Source organism: Homarus americanus, unplaced genomic scaffold, assembly GCF_018991925.1.
Source record: "Homarus americanus isolate GMGI-L3 unplaced genomic scaffold, GMGI_Hamer_2.0 scaffold28, whole genome shotgun sequence".
Lineage (NCBI taxonomy): Eukaryota > Metazoa > Arthropoda > Malacostraca > Decapoda > Nephropidae > Homarus > Homarus americanus.
In genome coordinates this window covers 5206615-5232880 of record NW_024742238.1, presented here as the reverse complement: position 1 = coordinate 5232880, position 26266 = coordinate 5206615, and the positions used below count along the sequence as shown (strand labels likewise).

General features: G+C 35.3%; 1 protein-coding gene across 10 annotated transcripts in view; it reads right to left on the bottom strand.

The window, feature by feature from the left end:
* Positions 1-26266, bottom strand: part of LOC121876655 (dnaJ homolog subfamily C member 13-like) — a 64505-nt gene that overhangs the window by 24381 nt on the left and 13858 nt on the right. For 5 of the 10 annotated variants that reach the window (XM_042381966.1, XM_042381969.1, XM_042381970.1 and 2 more), the window contains 21 exons: positions 26046-26218; positions 24874-25081; positions 23888-24067; positions 22140-22370; positions 20492-20692; positions 19686-19772; positions 16802-16807; positions 13264-13446; positions 12662-12769; positions 12319-12428; positions 11903-12110; positions 9664-9843; positions 9216-9377; positions 8184-8387; positions 7679-7843; positions 6370-6501; positions 6021-6245; positions 3857-4048; positions 3387-3522; positions 2244-2428; positions 828-1019 (listed from right to left, as the gene is read on the bottom strand). In XM_042381966.1, coding sequence (XP_042237900.1) covers positions 828-1019; positions 2244-2428; positions 3387-3522; positions 3857-4048; positions 6021-6245; positions 6370-6501; positions 7679-7843; positions 8184-8387; positions 9216-9377; positions 9664-9843; positions 11903-12110; positions 12319-12428; positions 12662-12769; positions 13264-13446; positions 16802-16807; positions 19686-19772; positions 20492-20692; positions 22140-22370; positions 23888-24067; positions 24874-25081; positions 26046-26218 — 3468 coding nt within the window. The remainder of the gene's footprint in view (positions 1-827; positions 1020-2243; positions 2429-3386; positions 3523-3856; positions 4049-6020; positions 6246-6369; positions 6502-7678; positions 7844-8183; positions 8388-9215; positions 9378-9663; positions 9844-11902; positions 12111-12318; positions 12429-12661; positions 12770-13263; positions 13447-16801; positions 16808-19685; positions 19773-20491; positions 20693-22139; positions 22371-23887; positions 24068-24873; positions 25082-26045; positions 26219-26266) is intronic. The other 5 variants (XM_042381971.1, XM_042381974.1, XM_042381975.1 and 2 more) reach the window with 3 other exon arrangements.

Genomic DNA, 26266 nt, shown 5'->3' with positions numbered 1-26266 from the left:
CTACATCACATAAGACTATCTTCTGAAGGGTGAAGCATGTCATTCAACACTTAATGTTAGAGAAGGAAACCTGCACTTACAACTTATTACCACCCTTCCATTTTCTTCTATAAAGTAACCATGACTATAACATCTTAAACACTAGGAAAGATAAACAAATCAAATTACCAAAACAATTATGTAAAAAGATAACAATAAAAAGGTGAAGCACATCACTTATGATTACTGATATAAAAAAAAATTTCATAAGGACAAATTAACATCGCTAAGTGGAATTAGTATGGAGGATTATAAGACCAAAATTGGAAAGATCAAACCTTTCATGAAAGATAAGCAGCTCAGTGGAGGAGAGTGATACATTACAGTACATTACATTACAGTACTGCAATCCTGACACTACATATTTGTAACCTACCAATCCAGTGATAAACTATTCAAGTCCCAAGCATGACTCATCACCCATGCAGCCTACAAAACTGAGGTGTATATCAGACACAAATGGAAAAGAACATCCTTTAACAACGAAGGATCTCTCTCCCCTTATTATCTGTTTATCCACTAAAGTTCTCCATACACTCACCTATATTACCAATGAGTTCTCATGAGTGTTGAAATTAACACAAAAAATTAAATAAGATATAAGATAAGTCTGAAACAAAGCAGTAAAGAATAAGTTTGAAAGATGAAGCATTGTACACCATAAAAAGATCATGTGCAGTGACTCTGCTTCTAAGTGGGAAGGGGAGACCGTACAGCATTCATTCTTTATATGAAAGATAGGAAATACACAGATTTTCACTCCATCTCTAAACAAAACTAATTATTACCTTAAAGTACAGAGTGTGGCACAGATCTTTGATGAAGTGTGACATCTCGATGAGCTTTTCTCGGCACATGGGGAAAGAGGCAGCTGCTGTGTAGCATCGCGCTATGTTTGTGCACACTTGAACTGCAACGTCACCGGGTTTACTGCTGGCATTAAGTACACTTACACACCTGTTATAGGCACCTTGCAGTACCTGAAAGGAATGAGAAACATTATTCAGTATATCTATCTTCCTGAAATTCTTAAATTATTTGCATTTCCTTTTATTACAGTTTCCATGACTACCACAGTTTTTTTATACCATACCTTAGTTACTTAATGGCCATCCAACTAGAAGTGGCCTTGCCAAGGGAAGGAGGCCAGTGCATGTAGAAACTAATAAACAGTAAACTCTCTCAAATATAGACTTCCCAATACAGTACCAGATATTCCCAATAACAGATGTCTTTTTGTCTGGTACAATTAGTGGATTCAGCCAGTAAGATGTGATATTGGTAGCACTATTTGCTATTGACCACATGGTCAGTTGGTGCAGGTTGGAACTTGCTAATTCTCACTTACCTTAGTTATTACAGCTAGTGTGTAATATGAACATAACACTCCAATTGCCAGTAGTGTACGGTATTGATCCATACAGTGATATCCCCATTAGCCGGAACAATTGGTGCAGAGCACTTCCGGGAATGAGAGATTTCCGGGAAACGAAACGACTCTCTCAAAACCGGAAAAAAATTCCTCATCCCCAAAATTTCCCGGGTAACGGAAAAATGTTCTCTGAAGTTCCAGAAATTGCCCATTGCATTATATCTCGAACCCGGAAAAATATCCCTCATCCCCGGAATTTTTTGGGTATCGGGAAAATTTTCTCAGAATTTTCCGGAAAATGTGCCCCTCGGAAAATAGTTCCCAAAGCCAGAATTTTCTGGAAAATTCCGGCTTTGGGAACGATTTTTTGAGAAAATTTCAATTCCGTACTGTACTGTTTCAGTACTTAGTTACATTTTGCTGCAAGATAAATAGTTAACCTGCAGGTGATCTCACATTTAAAGATAAAACCATCTTCAGACAAGAAAGGCTACCTAACTCAATCTGAGGCCTTACTGAGATAAGGAGTGGTTCTGTGCACACCATGCCCAATACAGTAGTGCCCCAACAACCCTGTCTGGTCATAGTCTTAATCTCATATTTCAGGGACAGGGACATAATGTTTGTGTGTGTTTGGCATCCCGTACTATTGATCATTGTCACTACTATCTTTAGGTGCATCATCTAGCTCTATGAATATCAACCCTGAGACATAATAATTCCCACTGAGAGAACTTTCAGCCCTGCTTGAGATGAAGCAGCTGGTGTCCACTAGTTATCTTTGTTCCTCTATATTTTACTGCTTTTAGTATCATATAATTTTAAATCTCACCTCCAGGCCCTTTTCTCTTCTCAGTTCTTCAGCATTTAGTGAAGAGCAGTTGATAGTGTGGTAGGTGAGCTCAGCAGCTGCAGCAAGAAGTGATGTTTCCTTGCTAAAGAGCTGCTCATCATCTGCTTCTAACTGAATGGTCTTGATAAGCATTGGATAGCCAGAATATTTATATGGTGCCAAAACTGTGAATAAAATTTTATATTAGTACTTTTTAAATACCAATGAAATAATTACTAAAACTTTCATGCAACAAAAACAGGTAAAATTATTGTTTCAGTCATTCACCAATTTGGAGGTTGAAATTAACTGTTCAAAACACATAAAAAAACCATCGGAAAAACATAATTTCAACCTAACCTAACCTAACCTCCTGGATGACCAAAACGACAACAATACCCACAAACAAAATTTAGTGTGAAATGTGAATATGTAATAAACCATCAAAGAATGATATAAATTTTGTGATCATAAGTAAAGTCACTACAGAGAGTCACAATATGATATTGATCTCAAAAGAGAAGATCCAATTAATGCAAAGACTCAAAGGGTGGATCAATTATGAAAAAATATGATAAATAAAATCAGCTATACAGTGATGAACAAATTCCAAACACTGAAATGTAATTTCACAGTTGGTTCTTATTTGCTTCTCTCTGTTGCAAAATATGAGTGACCTAGTTATTATACCCCTTGTAACTACAGCTCCTCCCCGACTTACGACGGGGTTAGGGACCCAAATCCAGGTCATAAGTCAAAATGGTCCTAAGTCGAAAATGCTTAAATAATACATAAAAAATCTAAAATGGGTGTCTCTATTTCTTCTCAACACCACAAAACTCTCACTTTTAAGCTTGCCAGCCATTTTAAAGTGAATTACAAACAAAAATTTTCTCTGTATACTGACGTTGGGACTCGAAAATACGTAATTTGACAAAATTTTGGTACAACTGAGGCAGGTCGTAAGTGCGAGTGGTCGTAAGTCGGGGAGGAGCTGTATGTACAGTACAGTAATATACATGAGGACATCCAGTTGTATAAAGCAGTTACTTACAGTAAGACACCTCTCTCAATAAATTCAATTTACAAAGTTTTACACAAGATCTTATGTTTATAATATCTCTGAAAATTTTAAAGTATTACCTTCCTTGTATCGTGAGAAGAGAATGCTTTGTGTTCGGATAACTAGCAGGATATTCTTTGGGTCGGGTCCATCTACTGCGTGCGCTGACCGACTACATAGGAATTCGTAGGCTTTGTTCACTCGCTCAAATTTATCCTATGACAAAAATTAAATGAAAAAGTACTTAAATCAAAATTTTAAATAGATAAATGTACATAAAAATTTAATAATGATAAGTCTTTATATAATATCTAAAATAAATTTTTTGGTCTAATTTTCTTGAATCAAATTGAGCATTTTCTTCATATTAAATGATTTAAATGAATATTTATATACAAAATACAGTAACCCATTAAATCAAATAAGAAGACCCAGGCATCTAAACTTACTCTTGATTTTCCTTAAAAGCAAAGATGTGTAATGCTGCCATATCAATAACCATTTACTGTTTATAATGTTAAAGACAAAATTAAATGCAAGTGTCCATTACCCTTCCATCAGGATTCTTATCTGGATGGTACTTCTGGGCAAGTCTGAAGTACGCCTTTCGAATCTTAGCATCATCGTGCCGAGAGTCATGTTCAAGGCCTAACTCATGGTAAGCATCATCGACAGTCATTGATGATGGCTGCTTCTCTACTTCACTCTGCCACGCTGCTAAAACTCTCTTCAGAAGTGCAACCTGTTAAACAAAACAATACTTCAGCATTCCAATAAAATATAAATTCACCAAATATCTTACTCTTATGATACATGTACCCTGTACTATACAGGACAATATACATAATGGTCATAATACCACAAAAAACAATACAACACGTCCTTCAAATTCGCGGGAGTTAGGTTCTCAAAATGACCGCAAATTGCCAAATCCGTGAATAAAATTTGCTAACCGGAGGGAGTTACATTTTTACTTGTGTACAAAGAAATGTATACAGCTGCTCCCCGACTTACGAAGGGTTAGGGACCCAAATCCAGGTCATAAGTCGAATTGGTCGTATAAGTCGAAAATGCTTAAATAATACATAGAAAATCTAAAATGGGTGTCTCTTTTTCTTCTCAGCACCACAAAACTCTCACTTTTAAGCTTGCCAGCCATTTTTAAGTGAATTACAAACGAAAATTTTGTCAGTACACAGCGCAATCACTAATGTTGGGACTCGAAAATACGTAATTTGAAAAAATTTTGGTATGACTGAGGCGGTCGTATGTCCGGGTGGTCGTAGGTTGAGTATGTCGTAAGTCAAGGAGTAGCTGTATTCCCTTTGTGTGTTTGGCCTTAGGACAATTATTTCTTTTACCTGTATTGTATATATGTGTGTGTGAGTAGACACACACACACTAAACATATAAATAAATAATAATGGGAAAATCCTCTCAAAAGTAATCAGAAACAAATGTATTAAAAAATTTTTAATCTACCCTCAAGTCCACTCCATGCTTTATTAATAACAAGGCACAGGGTCGACTTGAGGGTAGACTCAACATTTTTTAATACCTGTACATTTGTTTCTGATTATTTGTGAGAGGATTTTCCCATTATTATTTATTTGTATGTATTTTGTGTATGTGTGTCTACACACACACACATATATACAATACATGGTAAAGGAAATTACTGTCTCAAGAATGAATGGCTCCCTGTCCCAGCAGCAAAAATGCCGATAACTTTAAAACCACCCTTAGACATTCTTAGGTACAGTCACCCAAAAAATTCCTGTCGCGAACCACGAACCCCGAGATTCAGACTCGTGAACCCGAAGCAGTAGACACTGATACATTATTCTGTCCATAAATGCTTCGGATTTAAGAGTCTGAATCTCGGGGTTCATGGTTCGCGACAGGACTTTTTTGAGTGACTTTACATCCAGGGTGTCATATGCGAACAGTCGAGGTCTGCGAATTAACTATCTGTAAATTTGAAGGGCATGTTGTATTCTACCAATACTCTCCTAGATAGAATATAAATAAATTTCATCATTTTCTAGTTAACAAAAACTGAAACAAGATTTTTATTCTGAGCAGCCAAATCATGGCAACTGTACTAAATTTTCAACACAAGCCACTACAATATGTGCAAACAGTAACTCAGGCAATGCAATATTTGTAATATCTCCGTTAGCTGGAATCCTTCTTAACCAGCACTCTCCGATAGCCGGAATTTAAATTTTCTTGGAATTTTTTTTCCAAAGCGGGAATTTTCCACTTTGGGAACTATTTTCTGTGAGGCACATTTTCTAGAAAATACCGGGGATGGGGGATATTTTTCCAGGTTCGAGAGATGATGTATGTGCAATTTCTGGAACTTCCAAGAACAGTTTTCCGTTACCCGAAAATTCCGGGGATGAGAGAATTTTTTCCGGTTTTGAGTTGAAACAACTCTCTCAAAGTCGGAAATCTCGAATTTCCGGAAGTGCTCACACCAATTGTTCCAGCTAACGGAGATAACCTTGAACCATTCCAAGAAAAATCATGTCAACTACGACAAACAACTTTTGAATTCAGATTACCACTTGTTAGTATATTCAATAACTTTCAAATAAAGGTATAGGTAAGACATAGACATTGAAGAGTATTAGAAAGATTGAGACTACAATGGTTCTATCTTAAAAAAGCTCCAGTTCAAGAAAATCTGTATCCTAAATGGTACTTACAGGATCTTTGATGGGCCAATCTGGGAAGCGTTCCACATCACTTAAATGTTTCAAGTAGTAAATGTCACAGAAGAGCTCATGTTGTAGCTGAGGGTACGTGATATGAGGGATAGCACAGTACTGGTAAAGGGCCCTTGTGTTGCTCATCAGCCGTGGGGTGAAATCTGCTAAGTGTGAGGCCAATTTTTCAATCATATGTCTACGCATTTCATTACTCCATATTACCTGTGGAAGTGAAGTAATTGATGCTACCACCACAAAGGAAAGGGTATCTATTATGAAAAGACACAATTATTTCACATTACAATGTACAATGTACTGTATTTCAATATATATATTCTTTTTTTACCTCAGGTGTGTCAAATTCTCCCAAAAAGATCTCTGCAAACTTATCAGCACCATAATTCTCAAGATAGCACACCATAGCTTCTGGCAGGATCTGGCCCAGAATGCTTTGTTGCATGATGTCACCTCCAGAGTTCTGTTGTAACATGGCAAGTGAGAAGATTAACAGATGGCCCACAAATAAGTAAGATCTCCTACATGAAATTATATACTGTAATGACATGCCTGTATTAACTAAAAGAAGGATGGGATCTTTCTGACATATTAAAACATTGACCAATTATTTGAAAACCTACAATCCCAGTACAGCATCATAATAAGAAGTGTTTCAAGCCAGACTAAGACAAACTGCTTGAGATGTTTGTATTATAACATTAAACTAATTTCAAAATAGCGAAACTTTAACTGTGTTTTAAGCTTTGTTGCTTTTATATTTCTCATCTGGAACACCTCACATATCCTTAACCCCTAAAGTACTAACCCCATCGACCCGTGTTCCTAGTAGGGTACTTACCCTATCGATCTATGTAGGGCTCATCATGGTTTTGCATTCAAATTGAATTCCTTTATTTTGCCAGGAATACAAAACTTTGTGGCTACTAAAATGAAGAAATATGATTTGTGGTAACTGTAGGCCTCCCCCACTGCCTTAGCAGGGTCCCTCAGTAACTTCTTGACCATGATCCCATGTGGACACCACTTCACCTCCACTCTCTCCTGCCTCCTCAACCTGTCCTCACTACAGTACCTCCACTTGTTCCCCCACCTCCCTGACACCTCCTCACCACCCTCCACCTCATCTGCTCTTTCACCGGCATTATACTATATTGTACTGTACTGTATATATCTGTGCCTTTCATATTCCTTCACATCAGTTATTTACCATTGGGGTGAACCGGTCCACTTTCCCAGTCCATTTAAGGCAAACACAAGGATTTTTATAATATTTACACACTCTAGAATCAATTCTGTACGTATGGAGAAGTCCAAAAAATAACTTAAATCTATTTTTTTTCCATCTAAGGGGTTCCCAGAAAGCATGAATTGGTCCATCTTTGATGGTCAACTATGCCATTTAGGTGGCCTGTATAAGACTTTGTCTTGGATTTGCACATTCCATACACCAAAAATTAGGCATTTTTTTATTTGTATTTTTTGCATCTCGGGGTACAACACTGGGGGTAATTTGTATACTTTAGGGGTTAATTTGTCATCTAGGATTTTAAAACACAAGCTTGATTTTTGTTTTACTCAGCTGAAGAGGGTAGGGGGTAGCCGTAGTGAAGAACCTGGTACCTATATTGTTACATTACCTCCTCTGCCCTGAAGGACTGTTGCATATGTGACATGTGAAGGAAATACCCAATGGGCAGCACGTTGGACCCCATGTACATGAGGATGAAGTAAAATACACCAGTCGTGTAGACAGTTGAGATGTTAGGATTGTCTTGCATGATCTCCACCATAAGTGTGGACACCTGTGTAAATAAGGGTATATGCATTAATATGATATATACAAGGCAAAAAAAATTACCAAGAAGAAAATTCAAAATACCTCTTCCATTCACTGTTTTGGGGAGGTAGTTAGAAAAGGGTGAAAGTGGATCCCATAGGCATGACTGCCCATAAAGCACCACAAATTCTAGTATTTATTCCTTAATGTTGTACTTTTAAAAATCAAGAACAAAAACAATAAATCTTTAAACCACTCAATTAGTAATGCTATTAATACTTTTTTTAAGCTAAAGAAATATATACTGTAATGTGTTAGTGATGCCAAGAAAAGAAATATGGGTTCAAAGAGGACCCAAGACTGACCTTCTCTACGAGGACTGGATCAAAAGTGAGCAATAATTGGACGATGTGTGGCAGAGAGAGTGAATCAGAGAGTAACCTCTTGATGCGGGGTAGCGGACGAATGACTGCTCCGTCTTCTGTTCGTGATGGGAAGTATCTACACATGGTAATGAGCATGTTGAGGATGAGGGTGGCAAGGTCACTTTCTGTCATTACTGCATTACCCTGGAAACATTAAAACAAAAATTAAAAACCTATCATGTGATTGTAAAGACACTCATTATTTTACTAAAACTTAATGAAAGGAGCTGGGATACTTTTGTACCCTCAGGTTAACTCTTTCAATTATATTGCCGCACCCTATGTGGTAAACAACGCCAGTACCATCATGGCACCATATGCATTAATAATTTTCCCACCCATACTTTGAATTGTATTGCCAGATAGATTCATCCCATTTGATCAGCTGGCAGGTACAGAGGTGGCCCAATTATTTGTAGGCCTGCTAGTGTCTTATCAGTCATGGCTGAGTGCAGACATGCATTCAAGTTAGACTACTTGAGTAGCATTAATCCCCTACCCTGCTTTAGGTAATATGATCTGACTATGACATTATGTAATCTAACCTGACTATGACAACATCTGGCCTGACAATGACAATGTCAGATCATAACCTTTGTGTGTATAAGCTCCTCTGTCAGTTATTGTAATTTAGCTTATGTCTGATGATGAAAAAATGCCTTTGCATGTACTGTATCTTCACACAAATTGTCATCAGCTACGTTATTTATTGCAAACTTTTCTTTCACACTGAGGCTACAGCTGTCTACACACAATTCAATTCAAAAGTGTTAATATTTGTGTGCAAATGAATTCCAAGATGAGGATAAGAGAAGCGCTGAAGTTGTGAATTCATAAATTAGACAAAATCATAATTGTTTCCATTAAATATTCAAAGAATATCTTCAAATAATATAAATTGTATTCAATATTGGTAGCCTTTTCATAAATTTTTCATCATTCCGAACCACAACAGTACAACAGTGCCCTTACCGTTGCTGCCATGGACCACTTCAACTGGGGAATATTTGTCAGGGGATGCCAGCCGTCCATACCCTGGGCCCAGCAGAGTGTTTTGGGACTTAAAGTACCATTACTCCAAATTTCTTTCAGCTCTTTAAAACTGTATGGTCCAGCCCGTTCCTTATTAGAACCCTATAAAACAATAAGTAATTGTTATACTGTACTATACTCATTACAATATTAACAAGATTTTGAGGCTAATATGGTTGACAAAAATGAACTACATTTTGTATCATGATAAAAGATTAAAATTTCAGCATTCTAGGATTTCTTTAATGCATTGTAAGATTTACTTTCCCTAGTTTTATGCCTTTGAATAATGATCTTACAAGGTATCTTCCTCCAATACAACTACTGTGTAATGCAAAACTCACATGTTAAGAGAATAACAAAGCTCATAATCTTCACATCTCCCCACCTGATAATACCACTCCTTCTCTGAGTCTCTGGCCATATCAGGTGACGCCTCAATCACATTAGTCTGTGTTGCCATGACTGCACGACTGACGTGGAGGTGTGCCAGAGTCAACAGGTCAGAAAGGATGCGCACGCCGCCTGCTTCAACAACCTCACGCACATTGGACTTCTCTAATATTAACTGTTGGAAATTAAAGAAAAAGAATCATCAGAACAATAGCAAATCCTCATGACTAACAAAGATTTGATAACCGCTTCTCTAACTTCCAGACCAATATACAATGGAGTTGTAATAATTCACATTTTTAAATTTGTCAGTACCTCTATTACTACCTCTTTTTTTTTAATTTCTTAGCCATTTATTCATAATTCGCTGGAGAGCATCAGCTGCCGCAGTGTTTATTTACAAAAGAAACCATTAAAGTTGTGTAAATATTATCTTAATGCTTTAATTTGACTTAGAAATACAGAAAATATAAAAATGTAAAATAACAGAAATGAAAAGTGAATTGTGTGTGGGAGGTGGACTGACCCCCCCCCCACAATTTCACCATAATTCCCATATTATTGAGGTTCATTTGGCACCAGGTTAATGAAACATTATTGTACCGTAATCAATAAAAAAAATAAAAAATAAAAAATAAAAAATCAACCACAAAAGAGATATTGTGTGGTATTAAATTCCTGGTTCTTTGTTGACATAGTATGGTCACAGCCAGCCTGGTGCTTGGCTGTCTCAATGGAGTATTGGTGTAACCCATATTAAATTATGAGACGGGAAGGAGATATTTATGTAAAACAGAACTACTTTTTGTGCAATATCTGTGTTACTGTATTTTTTTATACATTATGTATGATGTTTAGTGATTATTAAAGCAGTTTTGGAACAGTTCATTAGTTTTTTGGCCTCTGGAACCAAACTAATTATCTCCATATGAATTAATTAAACTGTAATTTACAATTTGTTAATTCACGCTGTCTTCTGGTCCAGTAACTAACCTGCAAATTAACGCGACTCCACTGTATTATATTTGTCTCAAATTTAGTGAGCCAAACAGTTTTACATGAGTGAACATACAAAAAATTCCATACTTCTACAGGTACTACAGTATTAGTAACAACAGGGGAGGCTTACACATAATAGGTCCAGACACACACAAATAAACTCCTGGGGGAAGGAAAAAACAATTAATACCACAAGCACAACTCACCATAAGAGTTGTCCTGAGAAGAACTTTCTTTCTTAACTCATCCTGAGGGCAACTTCTAAATTCTAAACAAGTCCCAGGCTAGCTATCTGGTATCCAGCAACTGCAAACTGCCAGATATCTGACCAATTTATTATCCGGTACATCCCCATTATTGACCAATCAATATCTTTGAAAACGAGTTTCCCTAAAATACACTTAAAAGCTGGGAACAGTAAGTTTCATTCTCAACAGTCCATACTCCTCTTTTTACACTGCAGTACTCTTAGTCTCTGCTTAATTATCCATTATATTCTTGAAAAGGAATTTTTCTAAATATCTGAATCTATTCAGATGTATTTCTACTATTGTATATTCAAACCAATAATACATTTTCCCTCAACTTATAATTTTATCTCTGACATAACACACCACAGCTTCACCAAGCAGTTTCTTGTATATTCTTATAGACTCGTCACTGTTGCCATTCATCACCTATCTTCCTTGAATAGTTCCTCATCTACCCTGTCTTCTACCAGGGATGTGTAAATACTGCACTGCATGTCCTATTTTAACTCTTTTTCACATGTGTGTTTTCCTTTTGCATTTCCACACCTTTGATGATAGAGCTACAATTTGGGACAGAGGTGCGGATGGCCTTGAGAAAGGTCATAGTCTATCTCCTGTCCCTCTATCTGAGCAAAGCTAGGTAACTCACCTGATGCTTTACATGCTTCCATCATTTTTTGGACTACTCAAGAAATTCTTAAATTCTTCAAACTTGTTTTGATAAGAAGCCTTTGGCAACAATTACTTCAGATACATAGTAACTAATCCAACATAAAGGAACATTGCAGTTCAAGCTAATGTTACATCTTTGATATTAAATGATGTGCATAGGGAACTCTTGTAAGCCTTTTTCCATGATACTGCAGGATGGCTGCTGGAGTGTAAAAGAAACACTTGGTAAAGGTTGTATATAAGCAGCCTTACTACGATGCAACAAAGAGCAAACAAGATATAAAAAAAATATGTATTATGAAAAAGTCTCACCTTATTTAAAAACAGAAGTAATCTGTCTCTCTCTAATTTATCACAGGTACGGGATAACATGGTAACGATGTAGCGCGTGTCATTAAACTGGCCAATGTCTTTGTGGTGCAAGCCATACACAAGAGCCATGGCCTGTAGACAGAGGCACTTCATGGCCACTTTGGGGGTCAAGAGGAATCGGTGGTAAAGGTCATTGAAGAACTCATATCTAAGGAAGAAATAAAAACATTAATGGTGCAACTGAGCTACAGTAATTTTGATGTATTATAAGAAAGCATGACAAAAATACAATTCATGAAATGATTAATGTACCGTATTTACTTCTACACAAAAACGAGCAAGAACAAAAACTTACGACACAAACACATGTAAACAGGTTTTAAAATCAGGCATACAAGATTAAACTGATAACTTACGACTTTCTAATAGGTGAATCTTCCTCTGAAGTGTTGTTCTCTTGTTCTAGTAAGATCCGTAGATAGTAATCACCAATCTTGATCTCATCCTTTAGTGATGGGTAGCTTACCTACAAAGAAAAATTCAAACTAATTTAAAGAAAATTGATACCGTAAAGGTTCCAAGTAACATATCAAGATAATTTTCCACCTTTTTCACATATGGACTGAAACTCATACCTGCATTTACTTTAATATTGTGTTCACTGTATAGCATCATTCAATGTAACAATACTTAAGAAAATTATTCAAGTAAACATAGAGAAATGTGTTTTAGGGACATAAGCATCAACATGTAATGTACTTCAAACTCATGGTGGTTCCATGCAATGACCATCCCTCCTCTGACATCACGGTCTTCATTAAAGGCTCTCATTTCTGCTTCCAGTGCTACCCGCAATTCTTCTCGTGTCTAAGTGAAACAGAAAACACAAAGTTATTTTAACCCCACTAACTAAAACAGAATTTATTTCCTAAAAAAATTATCCCCTCCCCCCCAAAAAAATTAAATAAATAAAATAAAATATCAAGAATACAGATAATAAATTTTGTAGTGAGAGGAGAGAACTATCCTGATACAGAGGATATTGGATAAAGTTAATGTATTTGGTAGAAGGAGACAACCTATAAGATGGCAGGGAGTTGTGAAGCAATAAGTAAGGAGAGAAAAGAGAGGAAAGAGTAGGCAAAGGACATAATAAATGTACAGTGATAAGGTGGCCTGGAGGTTCTACTGTCATAACCATCCCTTCAGAGGAACACTATACTGTAGGGTAAGTGAGGTAAGGTTAACAATAACATCACATGAAGAGCTAAACAATATTAAAGTTTAGAAATCATCATAAGCAGACAGTCTTTGTCATGCACATTAACATGTTATCAACTTCTCAGTGAAATATGACTCACTTTGTAGTTCCATAAGAGGTTTGGGAGTGCATGATCTTGGTTAAATTTATAATAAAAGAGAGGCCAATTTGCAGTAGCTTTTAGTTTCTCTCTTCTCTTGCGAAGCACCAGAGGTCGCTCTCTAAACTTCTCTTCCGCTGACTTCTCTCTCCTCATATGTGACCGCCAGTGTTGTAAAGCAAACTGAAAATTTGCAACAGTCAATTATCTTAATATAAAAGGATGAGCAGCATAGCAGAATAAATAAGTACAAAGACAAGTTAGGAAATATAAAGATGATGAAGCAGGTGAGTTACGATATATATTTTTTGTAAACACTGTACTGCGCTGGCATACCTATTATAGCACTGTAGACGTGTTCCTGCAAAACAGCTCTACAAGAGATCAGTATAACATGGTTCCAATAGAGATGTGTTGGCAATAGTGTTATTTCTTACCTACAGCATGAGTCATATAAGAGGGCTTCATTGGGTATTAGTAATGGCACTACTAATGATACTGTACACATGATAAAGGTATTAAAAGAATAATCTTCAATGAAAATGGAAATAAATAAAAATATACAGTAAATTACACTAACTAGTGCATTCAGTCAGAACTTGCATAACACTGACCACTGTTTGCCACCAATCCAATTTTACAGTAAAAAAATTCCACCAAAACAATGAGCATTAAAAAAAAGAAGAACTTCATGAGGTGTGCCTGGTACATGTGAAGTTTGATTAATACATATGGTGAGGAATCAGGAAATAAATAAGGAAATGAGAAGAAAAAATATTCCTGCAATCTGAGTGGTTGACAGTAAGATACGTCTGATAAAATCTTAAGAAATTTAAAGAGCACAGATGTGGTACTGTACAAATAAACAAAAGATGTTTAACAGAGGTGGGAAGGAGACTAAGGTACAGTAGATGGACATGGACTGAATGATAAGATAAGTTGTGTATCTTCTGTCATCAACAAAAGAGCTTTAGTCATTAACACTATGCCCACAAATCTTAAATTAAATCATTTCAGAATTTAAATACACAGAATACAATAAATAAAATATGGTAATGCAAATGGAGCAAACAATATCAAAATGACTTGGTATTCAAATGTACAGTATACAGAATTATAAAAAAAAAAAATATCAAAGTGAGTATTGAAAAGTAAAGTGAATTGAACAGTGAGACTATACAGGGTGTTTTGGAAAACTGTTTCATAATTCAGGGGTGTATTCCTGAGACATTCATATGGATGAATGAGTCTGAAACACCCTGTACTGTATACAGATAACCCCCAATACATCTGTACCCATAAATCTGTGAGTTTATGACAATACTTTTCTAGACAGGAAAAAAGACCTGGAATAACAAGTTCTATTTCCTATCTACTTATCTATCTGTGCTGTACTACTTTAACCAATAACACTCACATCTCTCTTCATAATTTCACTTTTTTTAATTAAGAACTATTCCAAAACTTCTTCTCAAACATCTTCTCAAATAAAAGTACAGATACCTGTATTGGATAATTAAAATATCAATATGGGTGAGTTAAAAGGAAGAACCTACTTTTCATTCTTTAAACGTAGTCTCCTCACTGAGAACTACAATATACGTAGCAATACTTAAAAAAAGACCTTGTTCATACTGGTGTACAGTAAAAAAAACCATAATTTGTACCCCTCAAATTCAAAATCACTCATAATTTGTAAGGTTTTGCTGATGCAAAATACATATTAAATTTTTTTTAATAATTGGTAATATTTTTAAACAGGAGACATTTCAAAATATTGAAAAATATATATTAAAATTTTCATGTTTCGCAAATTTTCTGATTATGAAAGACATTTATGAATAGTATGACACACGTCGCCATGGGATGCTACTGCAGATAACAGGAAAGTACCGTTGTTGTTTTTATCCCCTCGGGAGAAGGTGTCCCTCATATTTAGTAATATCTTATTATTTGTAAGGGCTAGAGCCCCTATTATTTTGAATTATGGGGTTTTACTGTATATAACACTCTCATCTAAGAGTTGGTTTTGAGCTCCTGGAATGGAAAATAACTTGACCCTTTTTATGTCCAATATATACAGTATTGTATCATTTAAGAGGACATAAGACATAATTTACTCATGCCAAGTGTTTAAGTAAGTGAGCTAACAATGATATCTGAAACTTCAAACATATACAGCAGCAAAATTAAACAATGTAGTGTTTATTCATAAAAAAAAAAACTAATGATACCACATCAATATCAGTGTTCTTGAACACAGCATTCTGACAATTATGACAGAACATCATGCAATGTGTTAAACCAACACTTGTACTAAGAAAGCACTCTATATTACAGGTAGTTCTGCTATAACGCGATAATTGTGTTCTTGTAAAATATCGTGTTATAGAAAATCGCGTAATAGAAATAACAGGGCTTATGGAGAAAATAGGGTTAGGTGCAGATTACTCGAAATCGAAAAAATTTAGTAGTTAGCCTAACACAAAGGATAGCACAGTCTAAATAAATGTTACATTCATATCTAATAATGAAATCATACAGTAAATGTAACACTTTACTTGATGGGGGAGAAGGGTGATTTTGAGGTTGATAAAATCGAGCTTCTCTTCAAGTGTTATATCCTTTCTTTTACGATCATCACCGGGAATTCTATCACCAGAACGCTTCTTGTTGATATTCTTCTTTACTATATTCACAGTTAATACAGTGGGGTATGCTATAACGAACGGATCCTACTACGAATATTCCTATAACGAACGGTTTTACCTATAAAATTGAGAATGCTATAACGAACGAAACTCCTACAACGAACATTATTTAATTTTTTTTTTTCTAATTTATTGTTTTTTTATTACAAATATTAATGATATTCTTTATTTCAGGGGTTTAGATGCATATTTATGCACTTTTTTACAATTTTTACAATTTTATATTATATTTTTCAGTGTTAAGTGGTTGTATTTGGGGGCCTGGAACGGATTAATCCTATAACAAACGAATGCTATAACGAACAAGGTTCTAGAACCAATTAGATTCGTTATAGCATACCCCACTGTACCACAAAATTGGAGAAATAGTAAGCAAAAATCGCGTTATAGCAAACAAGCGTTCGCGTTATACAAATATCGTTCCTAATTCATAAATCGCGTTAGAGCAAATTCGCGTTATCAAAACACGCGTTATAGCAGAACTCACTGTACTGCTAAAACAATTAATTTATGAAATGTCAAGGTGCTTCTACAAAGTGCACTACCATGAAGTTTAGACCCACTAACTGACATAGTTGATAAGTATTGTATGCTTTTAAAATTATTGTTTCAGGAAAAGAAAGACAATCAACATAGCAGTTAAAAAAAGGAGCACCCAAAAATAATTATTCCATGCTTTGCTACTGATGAGAAACAAGGTGTGAAGTACAGTACCATGTTCAAAAGTACTACAGTACTGTACTGTATTTGTATTTTGCAGGTACTATTAGGCTAATTTAAATTTATCTGAATTGTAAAGTAAATATTTATCCATGCAAGAAACTTACCCAATCCTGGTAAAGCAGAAAGAGGGGAAGAAAGGATATTGAAAAAAGAAATACACACAAGAAAATCAGATTTATGCAAGACAAACACAACAGATGCGAGGAAAATAATCTAAGTAATCCTTTGTCATTGTACAATAACAAATAATTGACTATTGTACAAGAATAATAATACGCACATGGCTAGGAAAACCTAACACAGCAGTATAACACACAGGAAATAACACTTATTAGTCTTCTTAACAGTACAGTACAGTAAAGCACTTGTGTAACTATGTCAACAATGAGGACTGTTTCTTATGACTGACTGCAGTCATCTCACACCAGTGATGACACTTTTTTTTTTAATAAAAGTTATAAATAAAAATTTTTCCACTAAGAATTATCAGTTAAAATTTTAGATATTCCAAATTTCTTCAGGAGAAAACAGTACAATTAGCATTTTTTAGTAGAAGCAAGAATTTACCTATGTTACCCAAATAATATTACGATATATTTTAGTAATGTTAGATAAGGAAACCTAGATTGAACTTAGCTTGTTAATTTGCATACTAAAATAAGTGCAGTGATGTCCCCGTCAGCCGGAACAATTGGTGCAGAGCACTTTCAGGAATGAGAGATTTCCGGGTAACGAGAAGACTCTCTCAAAGACGGAAAAAATTCCTCCTCACCAGGATTTTTCCGGGTAACGAAAATTTTTTTGCTGAATTTCCAGGAAATGTGCCTGATTTTCATCTCTCAAACCCAGAAAAAACTCCACATCCCCGGAATTTTCTGGGTATCAGGAAAGTTTTCTCGGGTTCTCCGGAAAACGTGCCCCTTAGAAAATCGTTCCCAAAGCCAGAATTTTCCGAAAAATTCTGGCTTTGGGAATGATTTTCCGAGAAAATTTCAATTCCGGCTATCGGAGAATTCTAGCTTTGAGGGATTCCGGCTGACGGAGATATTACTGTGCATGATACCGGACCGACCATCACTTAAAAGGATCATAATACAATCCTAGACAATTACCAAATTTTAGTTTATAAATGTGTGTGAATTAGAGATCTCAGTACTGTACTGCACTAGCTTTAACTTCTGTACCATCAAGATGTCAAACCTACTGTAGTGTGATATATCTGTCAAAAGTATGAAAACCAGGATAGGTGTATGTGGGACACACGCAATGATGTTGATGATGTGACTGACATGAATGAACATATCTGTACTTATGTGTAAGAATGCACATGTATGCTCATTGCATATACTTTGTAAACAAAAGATAAGAAAACACTTCTAATTAAAAGAAAGGGTGGTGTAGAGTAAAGTTCAGAAAGGGGTGAATTAGTCATATAAATTAATCTTAAAACAGATATGGTTCTTTTTATTGACAAAAGACTCAGTCATAAAAGATGGAACTATCATTTGTTTTTAATTAACGTATAGAGAACAGGCATCCAATTGTACAAAAATTTTCTTCCAATTTTCTTGATAAAAAACCCACCCACCTTGTAGAGAGAGACTAGTTTACAATATATTTTTTGGGGCGTATCTTATGGTATCAGTAACTTTCACTAATATGAAATGATTCTATCACCAATAATAGTAATATACTTTTTTTAAATCACTGCCAGTACAGTACCAACAGTGAGGCCACATCACTCAAGACAAAATCATTAAGACTGTACAAGATTAACCCACCTCCTTCCTTCTCATTCAAATTTAATTTTGTCACACAAGGATTTGTTTTAAAGGGGGAGGGAGTTACAAAATTTGTATTTGAAAATAGAAAACACAGTACAGTAATGAGATTTCCACGTATGCATTTACAAGCAATATACAGTACTGTATAGCCCTGTGTTCTATTAATGAGTAAAGCTACCGGTATATAGGTTCTAAGCTTGACATCAGTGTTAGATGGAAGTGAGGTAAGACTGATCCTTCATACTCATACCTCCAGTCTGGGTAAGGTGGAAAGGGGATTTAAATCCTCACTATATACAGTGTGAAATTTGATTAAAGTCTATAAGTATTGTTTCTTCCCAAGAATCAGCATTTTTATGCTATCCTTTGTGAAGTAAACTTTTCCATTTTCCTCTCGTAGATATACTGACTGCCAAGCCTTTTTGAAAATGACTCCAAATAGCAAGAAAATCTGGGCTTAATTTTCAGTCTCCATGTATTAGTAGAACTCACACATCCTTTCAAGCAGTAAAATCATTTGTAATTTCATCTAAATTATAATTTAGACATGAATACACAGACTAGTTTACTGGCTACAACCTGATGAGTTATGGAAAGATGTGACCATGTGACCTTAGACAGGTAATAAATCTAAGAAAGAAGATTTAATTTCAGCGTAGCTGCCTCCCAAGTTTTTTAGATTCTAAAGTTTTCCACTTTAAATTTTGGGTCAAAACTGGACTTGGGAATGAACCAATGGGGGTCACATGTTTGCTTGGTAGACCCTGGCTAAACCCATTAAAGAGAGGATCTGGAAAGTTATAAATAAATACCTTGTCGATATTTGTTATACGAACTGCTTTTTCTATTTAGAGATTACATTTCACTTATCAATCCTGTTAAGTTAGGCAATTAAGAGTATAAAAAAATAGCCATATATCTGACCTAGATTCACCTAAGCAAAACTAAAGTGTAATCTTAAAAATCCCAATCACCTTCCACAAGCAAAACTGATGTTGAACTTTTGGTTACAACTTAGATTTCTAAATGACTTCCAATGAACACCAAAGTTAGCAAAAAAAAAATTGGCACTAAATCAGCATCACCATCGCCCAGCAACATTAAAGCCAACGATACAGTTAGAACTACAAATCTTATTATGCTTAAAAGAGCAAAGCAAACTGCAATTACCACTTGTCACTCAGGAGCAATTTGTAGTACTTACGTCTACATGTTTTTCCAGATACGACTCATAGTAGGCCTCCATGTGCTTGGCTCCCTTTTGTAAATGTCTTTCCACAGTCTCTATTTTCTGCACAGTCAAACAAAGTACAATGATGTGGCACAGGTGATATGAAGACAAAGAATGTCTTACAAAAATCATGAAGGATATTGCACAAATAAACAAAATATCATGAACTAAATATTCATCATTCCCACAGGCACAAACAAATTTGGAATGCCATATAATTACTGAATATTAAAAATGCATAACTGACATAACAATTTACCATACATGAAGCTTTAACTTGTACAACTGATAACAAAGGACAGTGTAAAGCATAAGAAATACAAATATATATACCCACATATGTAGTATATACTCAACAGTGTACAGTATAACAATAAATATATACAGTTGCTATTTACATATAAAAATACAATATATTAATAGTTGACTTTCCAAATCAGCAAGTAAGCCTGCCAATTTGCAGTTTAAAAGTGTACATTAATACTTGCTGCTACACACAGTCATTTTGAACCATCTGGCACTTAAAACTTCTTAACATATGACTGTGATTCACTGGAACAGTACTACAAAGTGGAAGGGAAGGCCAAAGCAGATAATAGAACAACGAGGGAGTGTGGCAATGACAGGGGCAACAGCATATGTAAAGTTATTAAGCATTAAAAACTTATAAAATAAAAACAATGACAGCTACATAAAATATCCACTCATGGACTCAAAACAACTGTGCGTTATTGTGACTTATGATCCCAAAAATCATTAAGGGAATATAATCTACTCACGTCCATGTGTCTTTCTACCAGATGCTCAACCTTTTTCACAGAGCTCTTATATGCTCTGTCTAAAGTGTCCAACACTTGGTTCTTCTTATTCCTTTCTTCATCCTCTTCTGCAATCTTCAAATTATCTCTGGTGTTTAACCGGTCTATGTCATCGAGGGAAACTGTCTCTTTGCTCTCAAGAAATGCTAAAAGACCTGGTGGCTGCAATACAAATATTACAAAAATAATTGAAAATTTGCACTTTTATAATTTGATTGTTTATATAACTATGAAGTCATGTTTCTTTACCTTAAATATTATTAGAATTGTCTTTACATCCCTTTATAATCTTAACTGGATATCTCTTTATAGGCAGTCCTTGATTTACAAAGGTTCAGTTTATGAAAATTGATTATGAAAAAAAAGCCCCAGGATTTCATTTATGAATGAAAAATCCAATAATACACAATTTTCACCATGTTTGCGATTTTTTTCGTGTTGATTAAAATACTGTATGTTAAAATAAATCCATTTTTTACTACCAGTACAGTATGCATATTTCACTTACTTATTTCATAGTTCTCTAACACTTGCAATGTTATTAATTCTCCAAATAAACTTTCAATGTGTCATCATTCTCCTGCATTATCCACATAACTTACTCCTCAAAACCACTGATGACAAGTAAACTCATCTGCACCAGCACAATTACTTAGCCAGTTGCCTGGTTGTCCAATTTCTTTCAACTTATTCTCATGTAATATGTGGTGAATTAAAAAGAGATAACTTGTTTGAATTCATAAATATCATATGCTATTTATTTTCAACAAGGTATAGAGTTGTAAGAGAAAGTGTGAAATTTGGAAGTGAACAAAAGTTTGGAGGTGTGGATACTCCCAGCAACACACGAGAGAGCACAAGTAAAGTGTCAGCTGAGTGACAGAGGCGTTTGTGCAATGTAAGCAAAGCAGCAGGAATTTAAGATGATGCAGTAACTCATTAGGAGCTGAGTTGCAGTATTTTTTATAGAATATTTCTTTAATTATAGAATGGGAACCAACGTACAATATTACTAAAGTATTGTAATATAGTACTGCATACTGTAATTATTATACATGTTGACTGAGTGATTCATACTGTTCACTTTACCGGGTATTAGAAATCTTATCCAGTTTTCCATAAGTACAGGTACTAAATTAATACTATAATATACTGTATTTATTGTATGTATTTCACTTATGGTTTACACCATTTTTTTATAAAAAATGCATTTTGTGGCATTCTAAGATTTTTTTTTAAGAATATATCTAAGCTTTTATAATGAAAGTCTATAGGAAAACGGATTCCCATTAACAAAACTAAAGATTTATGAAAGTTTTTTTATGAATGGAACCCTTTTGAAAATCAGAGAACTGCTCTCCTCTTACTCAACATTTATTTTACAAATTTTTTAAAGCAACAGTTTCATCATACAGTATACAGTACCTACCTAAGTTCAGAACATATTATACAGTACAATATCATGTCTTTCAAATACATTTATACCAAAATTAATTGATATCTGAGGAAAACAGCTAAGAATTATTGTATCATCTTTGTTATAAATAAGCAGAAATCAATGCCAAATGAATGAAATTTTTTGTGTAGAAGCTAAAGGTTTTCTCCTTACCACAGTACGTCCTAAAAGGTCAACTGCTAGCTGGTTCTCTGCAGCCCAGAGGGATACAAGGTGACGTGAGAGTTGGCGATGGGTAAGGAGCCTCCCGTCAGATGTCTGAGTGAAGAGTGCCGTGAATAGATGGCGTGGTAAAGCTCCTTCAGTGAGGGCCAGAAGCTGCATGCGCATCGGGATGTCATTCTCGCCCTCTTCTATCACAGCTTTCATCACTAATCCTGCACCCTGCAATATATATCACATTTGACAATACTGTACAGTATTACTACATCAGTAGTTCTAAAATAAGCACCAGTACACCCCATATAGGTGGAAATATGAGTAAGAATGGCAGAACAAATCAGCACCTTTATACAAAAAGGTCACCTTTTCAAAACTTCAGTACTGAAGAATGCACCACTTACTTTTCCTCAATATATAACTGTAAAATCAGACTCAAATTCAGCGTGGAGCAAACATTTCAATAAAGACACCATTCATAATAAAATGAGTTCTGAAGAAATTGCTCTACTGCATATAAATATACGGACAAAATTCCCTGAACACTCGGCAGCATCTGGCATGTAAGTACAGTGATAATTAGGTGAGGGGGACTGGAATTCTAATGTACTGTACAGTACAGTACTGTATTTTCTCACATTTTCCATTGTATTATGGAGTGGATTTTTTCCCATTTTGAAGTTCTGATATAATATGTGATGCCATGCCGCATTATTTGATAAAAACGAAACCTACATACAGTACAGAATAGCCCAAAAGTTGATGCAAGATATTGCCAAGTGTCCAGGGAATTTTGTCCGTAACTGTCTAAGCCGTGGACCCTAAATGGATATCATCTGGTGGGTGGTCATCGAATTAACTATTCAAAACTCGAGTTATTACTGACCATAAAACACACTTCTACCATCACTGCCACAGGGGTACTAGAACTGGAAAAGCTTGATTAAAGACTTTTAGAACAAGGTTTCTTAAAAGACACCTGTATCTAATATGTTAGTTACGTACTATGAAGGTCTGAATTAAGTTTAGTCTGTTCATTCAAAGCTTGCAACTGAGGCCTAGAATCGGTTTGTAGCAAGGCAGGTGATTGGCTGGCAGATGAGCACAAGAAAAGTCACTACAGTTCTTATCTATCACAATTATATTCTGATATTTTAAGGGATAATAACTATTCTGTATTGATCTCTGATAATTTCTACACTTGGGGGAAGCAAAAATTAGTATTTGAAATGCTCTAGTAACATATATATCTAAAAGAGAATCAGAAAAATATTATAAACTTTCAGCAACATCATCCACCACACTACATGACGTCACATAGTGAAGTGGGGTTTACGTCTTCAAGATATTTATGTTTGCAGAGTGTTTTCCAGATTAATTTTTGCTTCTCCAAAAGCAGAAATTATCAGAAATCAACACCGAATAGTTATTATCCCTTAAAATAGTAAAGAACTGTAGTGTCTTTTCTCATATCTGTCTGCCAGCTGCTTTGCTACAAACTCACCCTTGGTCTCAGTTGCAAACATTTATTATTTGCCTGGAAGACCGGACAGGAAATAACTGATCAACATCAACCTAAAATTACTCTACATGATGTTAGTAAGAGACAATAAAGCTTACCATTAATATTCTTACCTTATTACAATCTTTGTACAGTATAAGGCATTAGTGTGCAGCTCAACCTTTACATTCTTTCTTACCTTATTTATGGGTCTGGTCTAAAACATGTGAAAAATTCTTACCTTCACAATAGCAAGTGACGGATGCTGAAAGAGCCTATAGAGAGATCTCCCGTTGTCTGCCACCATCTCCAGTAAACGATCAAAGTGGGCTCCATCTGTTGTCTCACTATATGGAGCACACAGGGAAAAGGTCATGAAGTCCAACATAGCTGACACCACCAGTGCTCCAGTTCCATGTGACTGTAAAAATAATTCATGCCATGTGAAGAATGTCATCAAGCTCTAGAATGCCACAAGTGTTAGGATTATACCTCATTTTGAAGAATATAAGCTGCATTTTTTTTCATAAGAAATTTGGCAAAAGTAGAGGTGCAGTTTAATATTTTTCCCATTTTACTGTACAGTATTTAACAAAGGGTTTTCCAGGAACCTAACCCATTCATAAAGCAAAGGATACCTGTAAATGAGTATTCTGAAAAGGCACTAACCTTCAGATATATATATATATATATATTAAGTCATATTTTATACAATCCCTTTCGTCTCTTGTTTTCCAGAGACTAGTCACACACATATACTGTCTTACAGTACTTAAGCGTCGTTAGGCAACTGATCGATAAAATGCTAACTTATTTCTGAAAATTATGCAATGTATTCTTCAAAATTATCAAAGCAAATGCTCAAAAAACTCTTAATAAAATTACCTTGAAAAGAAACAAATTGCATGACTGATGACAGCATTTATGAGAGATCTTCAGTACAGTATGCACGTTTTATGCAACGATCTTTTAAATGTTCAATTTACATCTTTTCATTATGAGTAAAGAATACATAAAACAACTCTAACTAACATGTGCAAATTTAGTAATGAATCAAAATAATTATAAGAGATCTGATTTACCCACCACTTGGTAAACCTCATGTAGTACTCCAAGAGTTTTTTGTGGAATTTCAGGGAAGTATAGTACAGTACAGTAGTTCTAAAAAGGAGTCAAGACAATCAATAAAGATAATTTTAGATTTTCAAAAGAATCTAGCATACTCACTACATGGTAAACCCAATTTTCTAATAATTTTTCTTGGAATTTTGCCGAGGCAAGGAGAGAGGCTTTGTTGAGTTGTTCTTGTTTCAGATCTGGGTAGTCGTGCATCGGCTGCATGAGCGCACACAGCATGTCCAGTGCTGCATGGTTCACCCCATCATCGTTCCTCTGTAAGGCCTTCACAACCTTTACGCCCACTTTTTCTCGGAAACTTGGGAGTAGTTGTAAATGAAATTCGTATATCAAACATGAAGTGCAGTGTAGCTTCTTTGATATATAGTACAGTACTACGTACATACTGTACAGTAAAACAACTGACGTGAGGTGTACCAGTGAAATACAGTACAGTACTTATGAAACTTAGTTGATATATTTCAAAAATAAAATATTTACACTGGATCTCCCACGTTACGGAATGGATGCGTTCTTGAAAAAAGACTGTTTCGTGAATTTCCATAAGGCACACCATTTTTTCCCAAATACCGTACAATATTCCCATGTCAAAAGTGAAGAAGCATTCACATGGAATTTTTTTCAGTCAACACAAGTAATAAAAACACACTTATAAATGGAGATAGACATTTAACACATATTACTGTAATTATATTTTAGATTTCTTTTAATAATTTTACTAACCACAAATCATAGCACTGTAAATACCTGTACATAAAAATACATGTTTTAGCAATGGCGCCAAGTTTTTCTCCAGCATCAAACTGCCATAAACCATCGAGTTTTACATCCAGTGTATTTCCTTTTCATGCTTGTTTATGTGTAGTACTTGCACTTAAAATTGCTGGCCTTTTTGCAGACATCTTGAGGGGAAATACACTCATAGTGTGGAAAAGTCTTGAAAGAACAACAGCTAGATGCGGAGGCAGACCGTAACTGATGCGCTCCCAGATTCAAAACAAAGCCTGCCACCAACGTGATCAACATGCACAAATGCAGCTTGTATTTCTTAAAATCATTATAAAATTATTATATACTGTAACATTTTACAAGGACGAATTTACATTCCGTATCCTGATTTTAGTGGTAGTGATTTACAATGGCCATAAGGGCGAATTTCCGTATCCCGAATTCCCATAACGCGGGGGTCCAGTGTATTAAAATATTCTAGTCAAGAAATCAAATTTAAAAGTGCATAGAAAGAGATAAACAAGAAGACTCACCCAGGAAGTGAGGTGAGACAGGCAAACCCAGCTTTAGAAGCAACAAGTCTGCGGAGAGCATGAAACTGTGCCTCCACCTCCTCAGGCGGAAGGGTTGCTTGGTCCCCCTCTCGTAGCACCAGAGCTCCAAGACCCCCAGTGATTAGTCGTTCCTTATTCTCAGCAAAGAGGCCCTATTGTTGCCGAAATGACATATTATAAAGTTTAAAATACTAATTCAT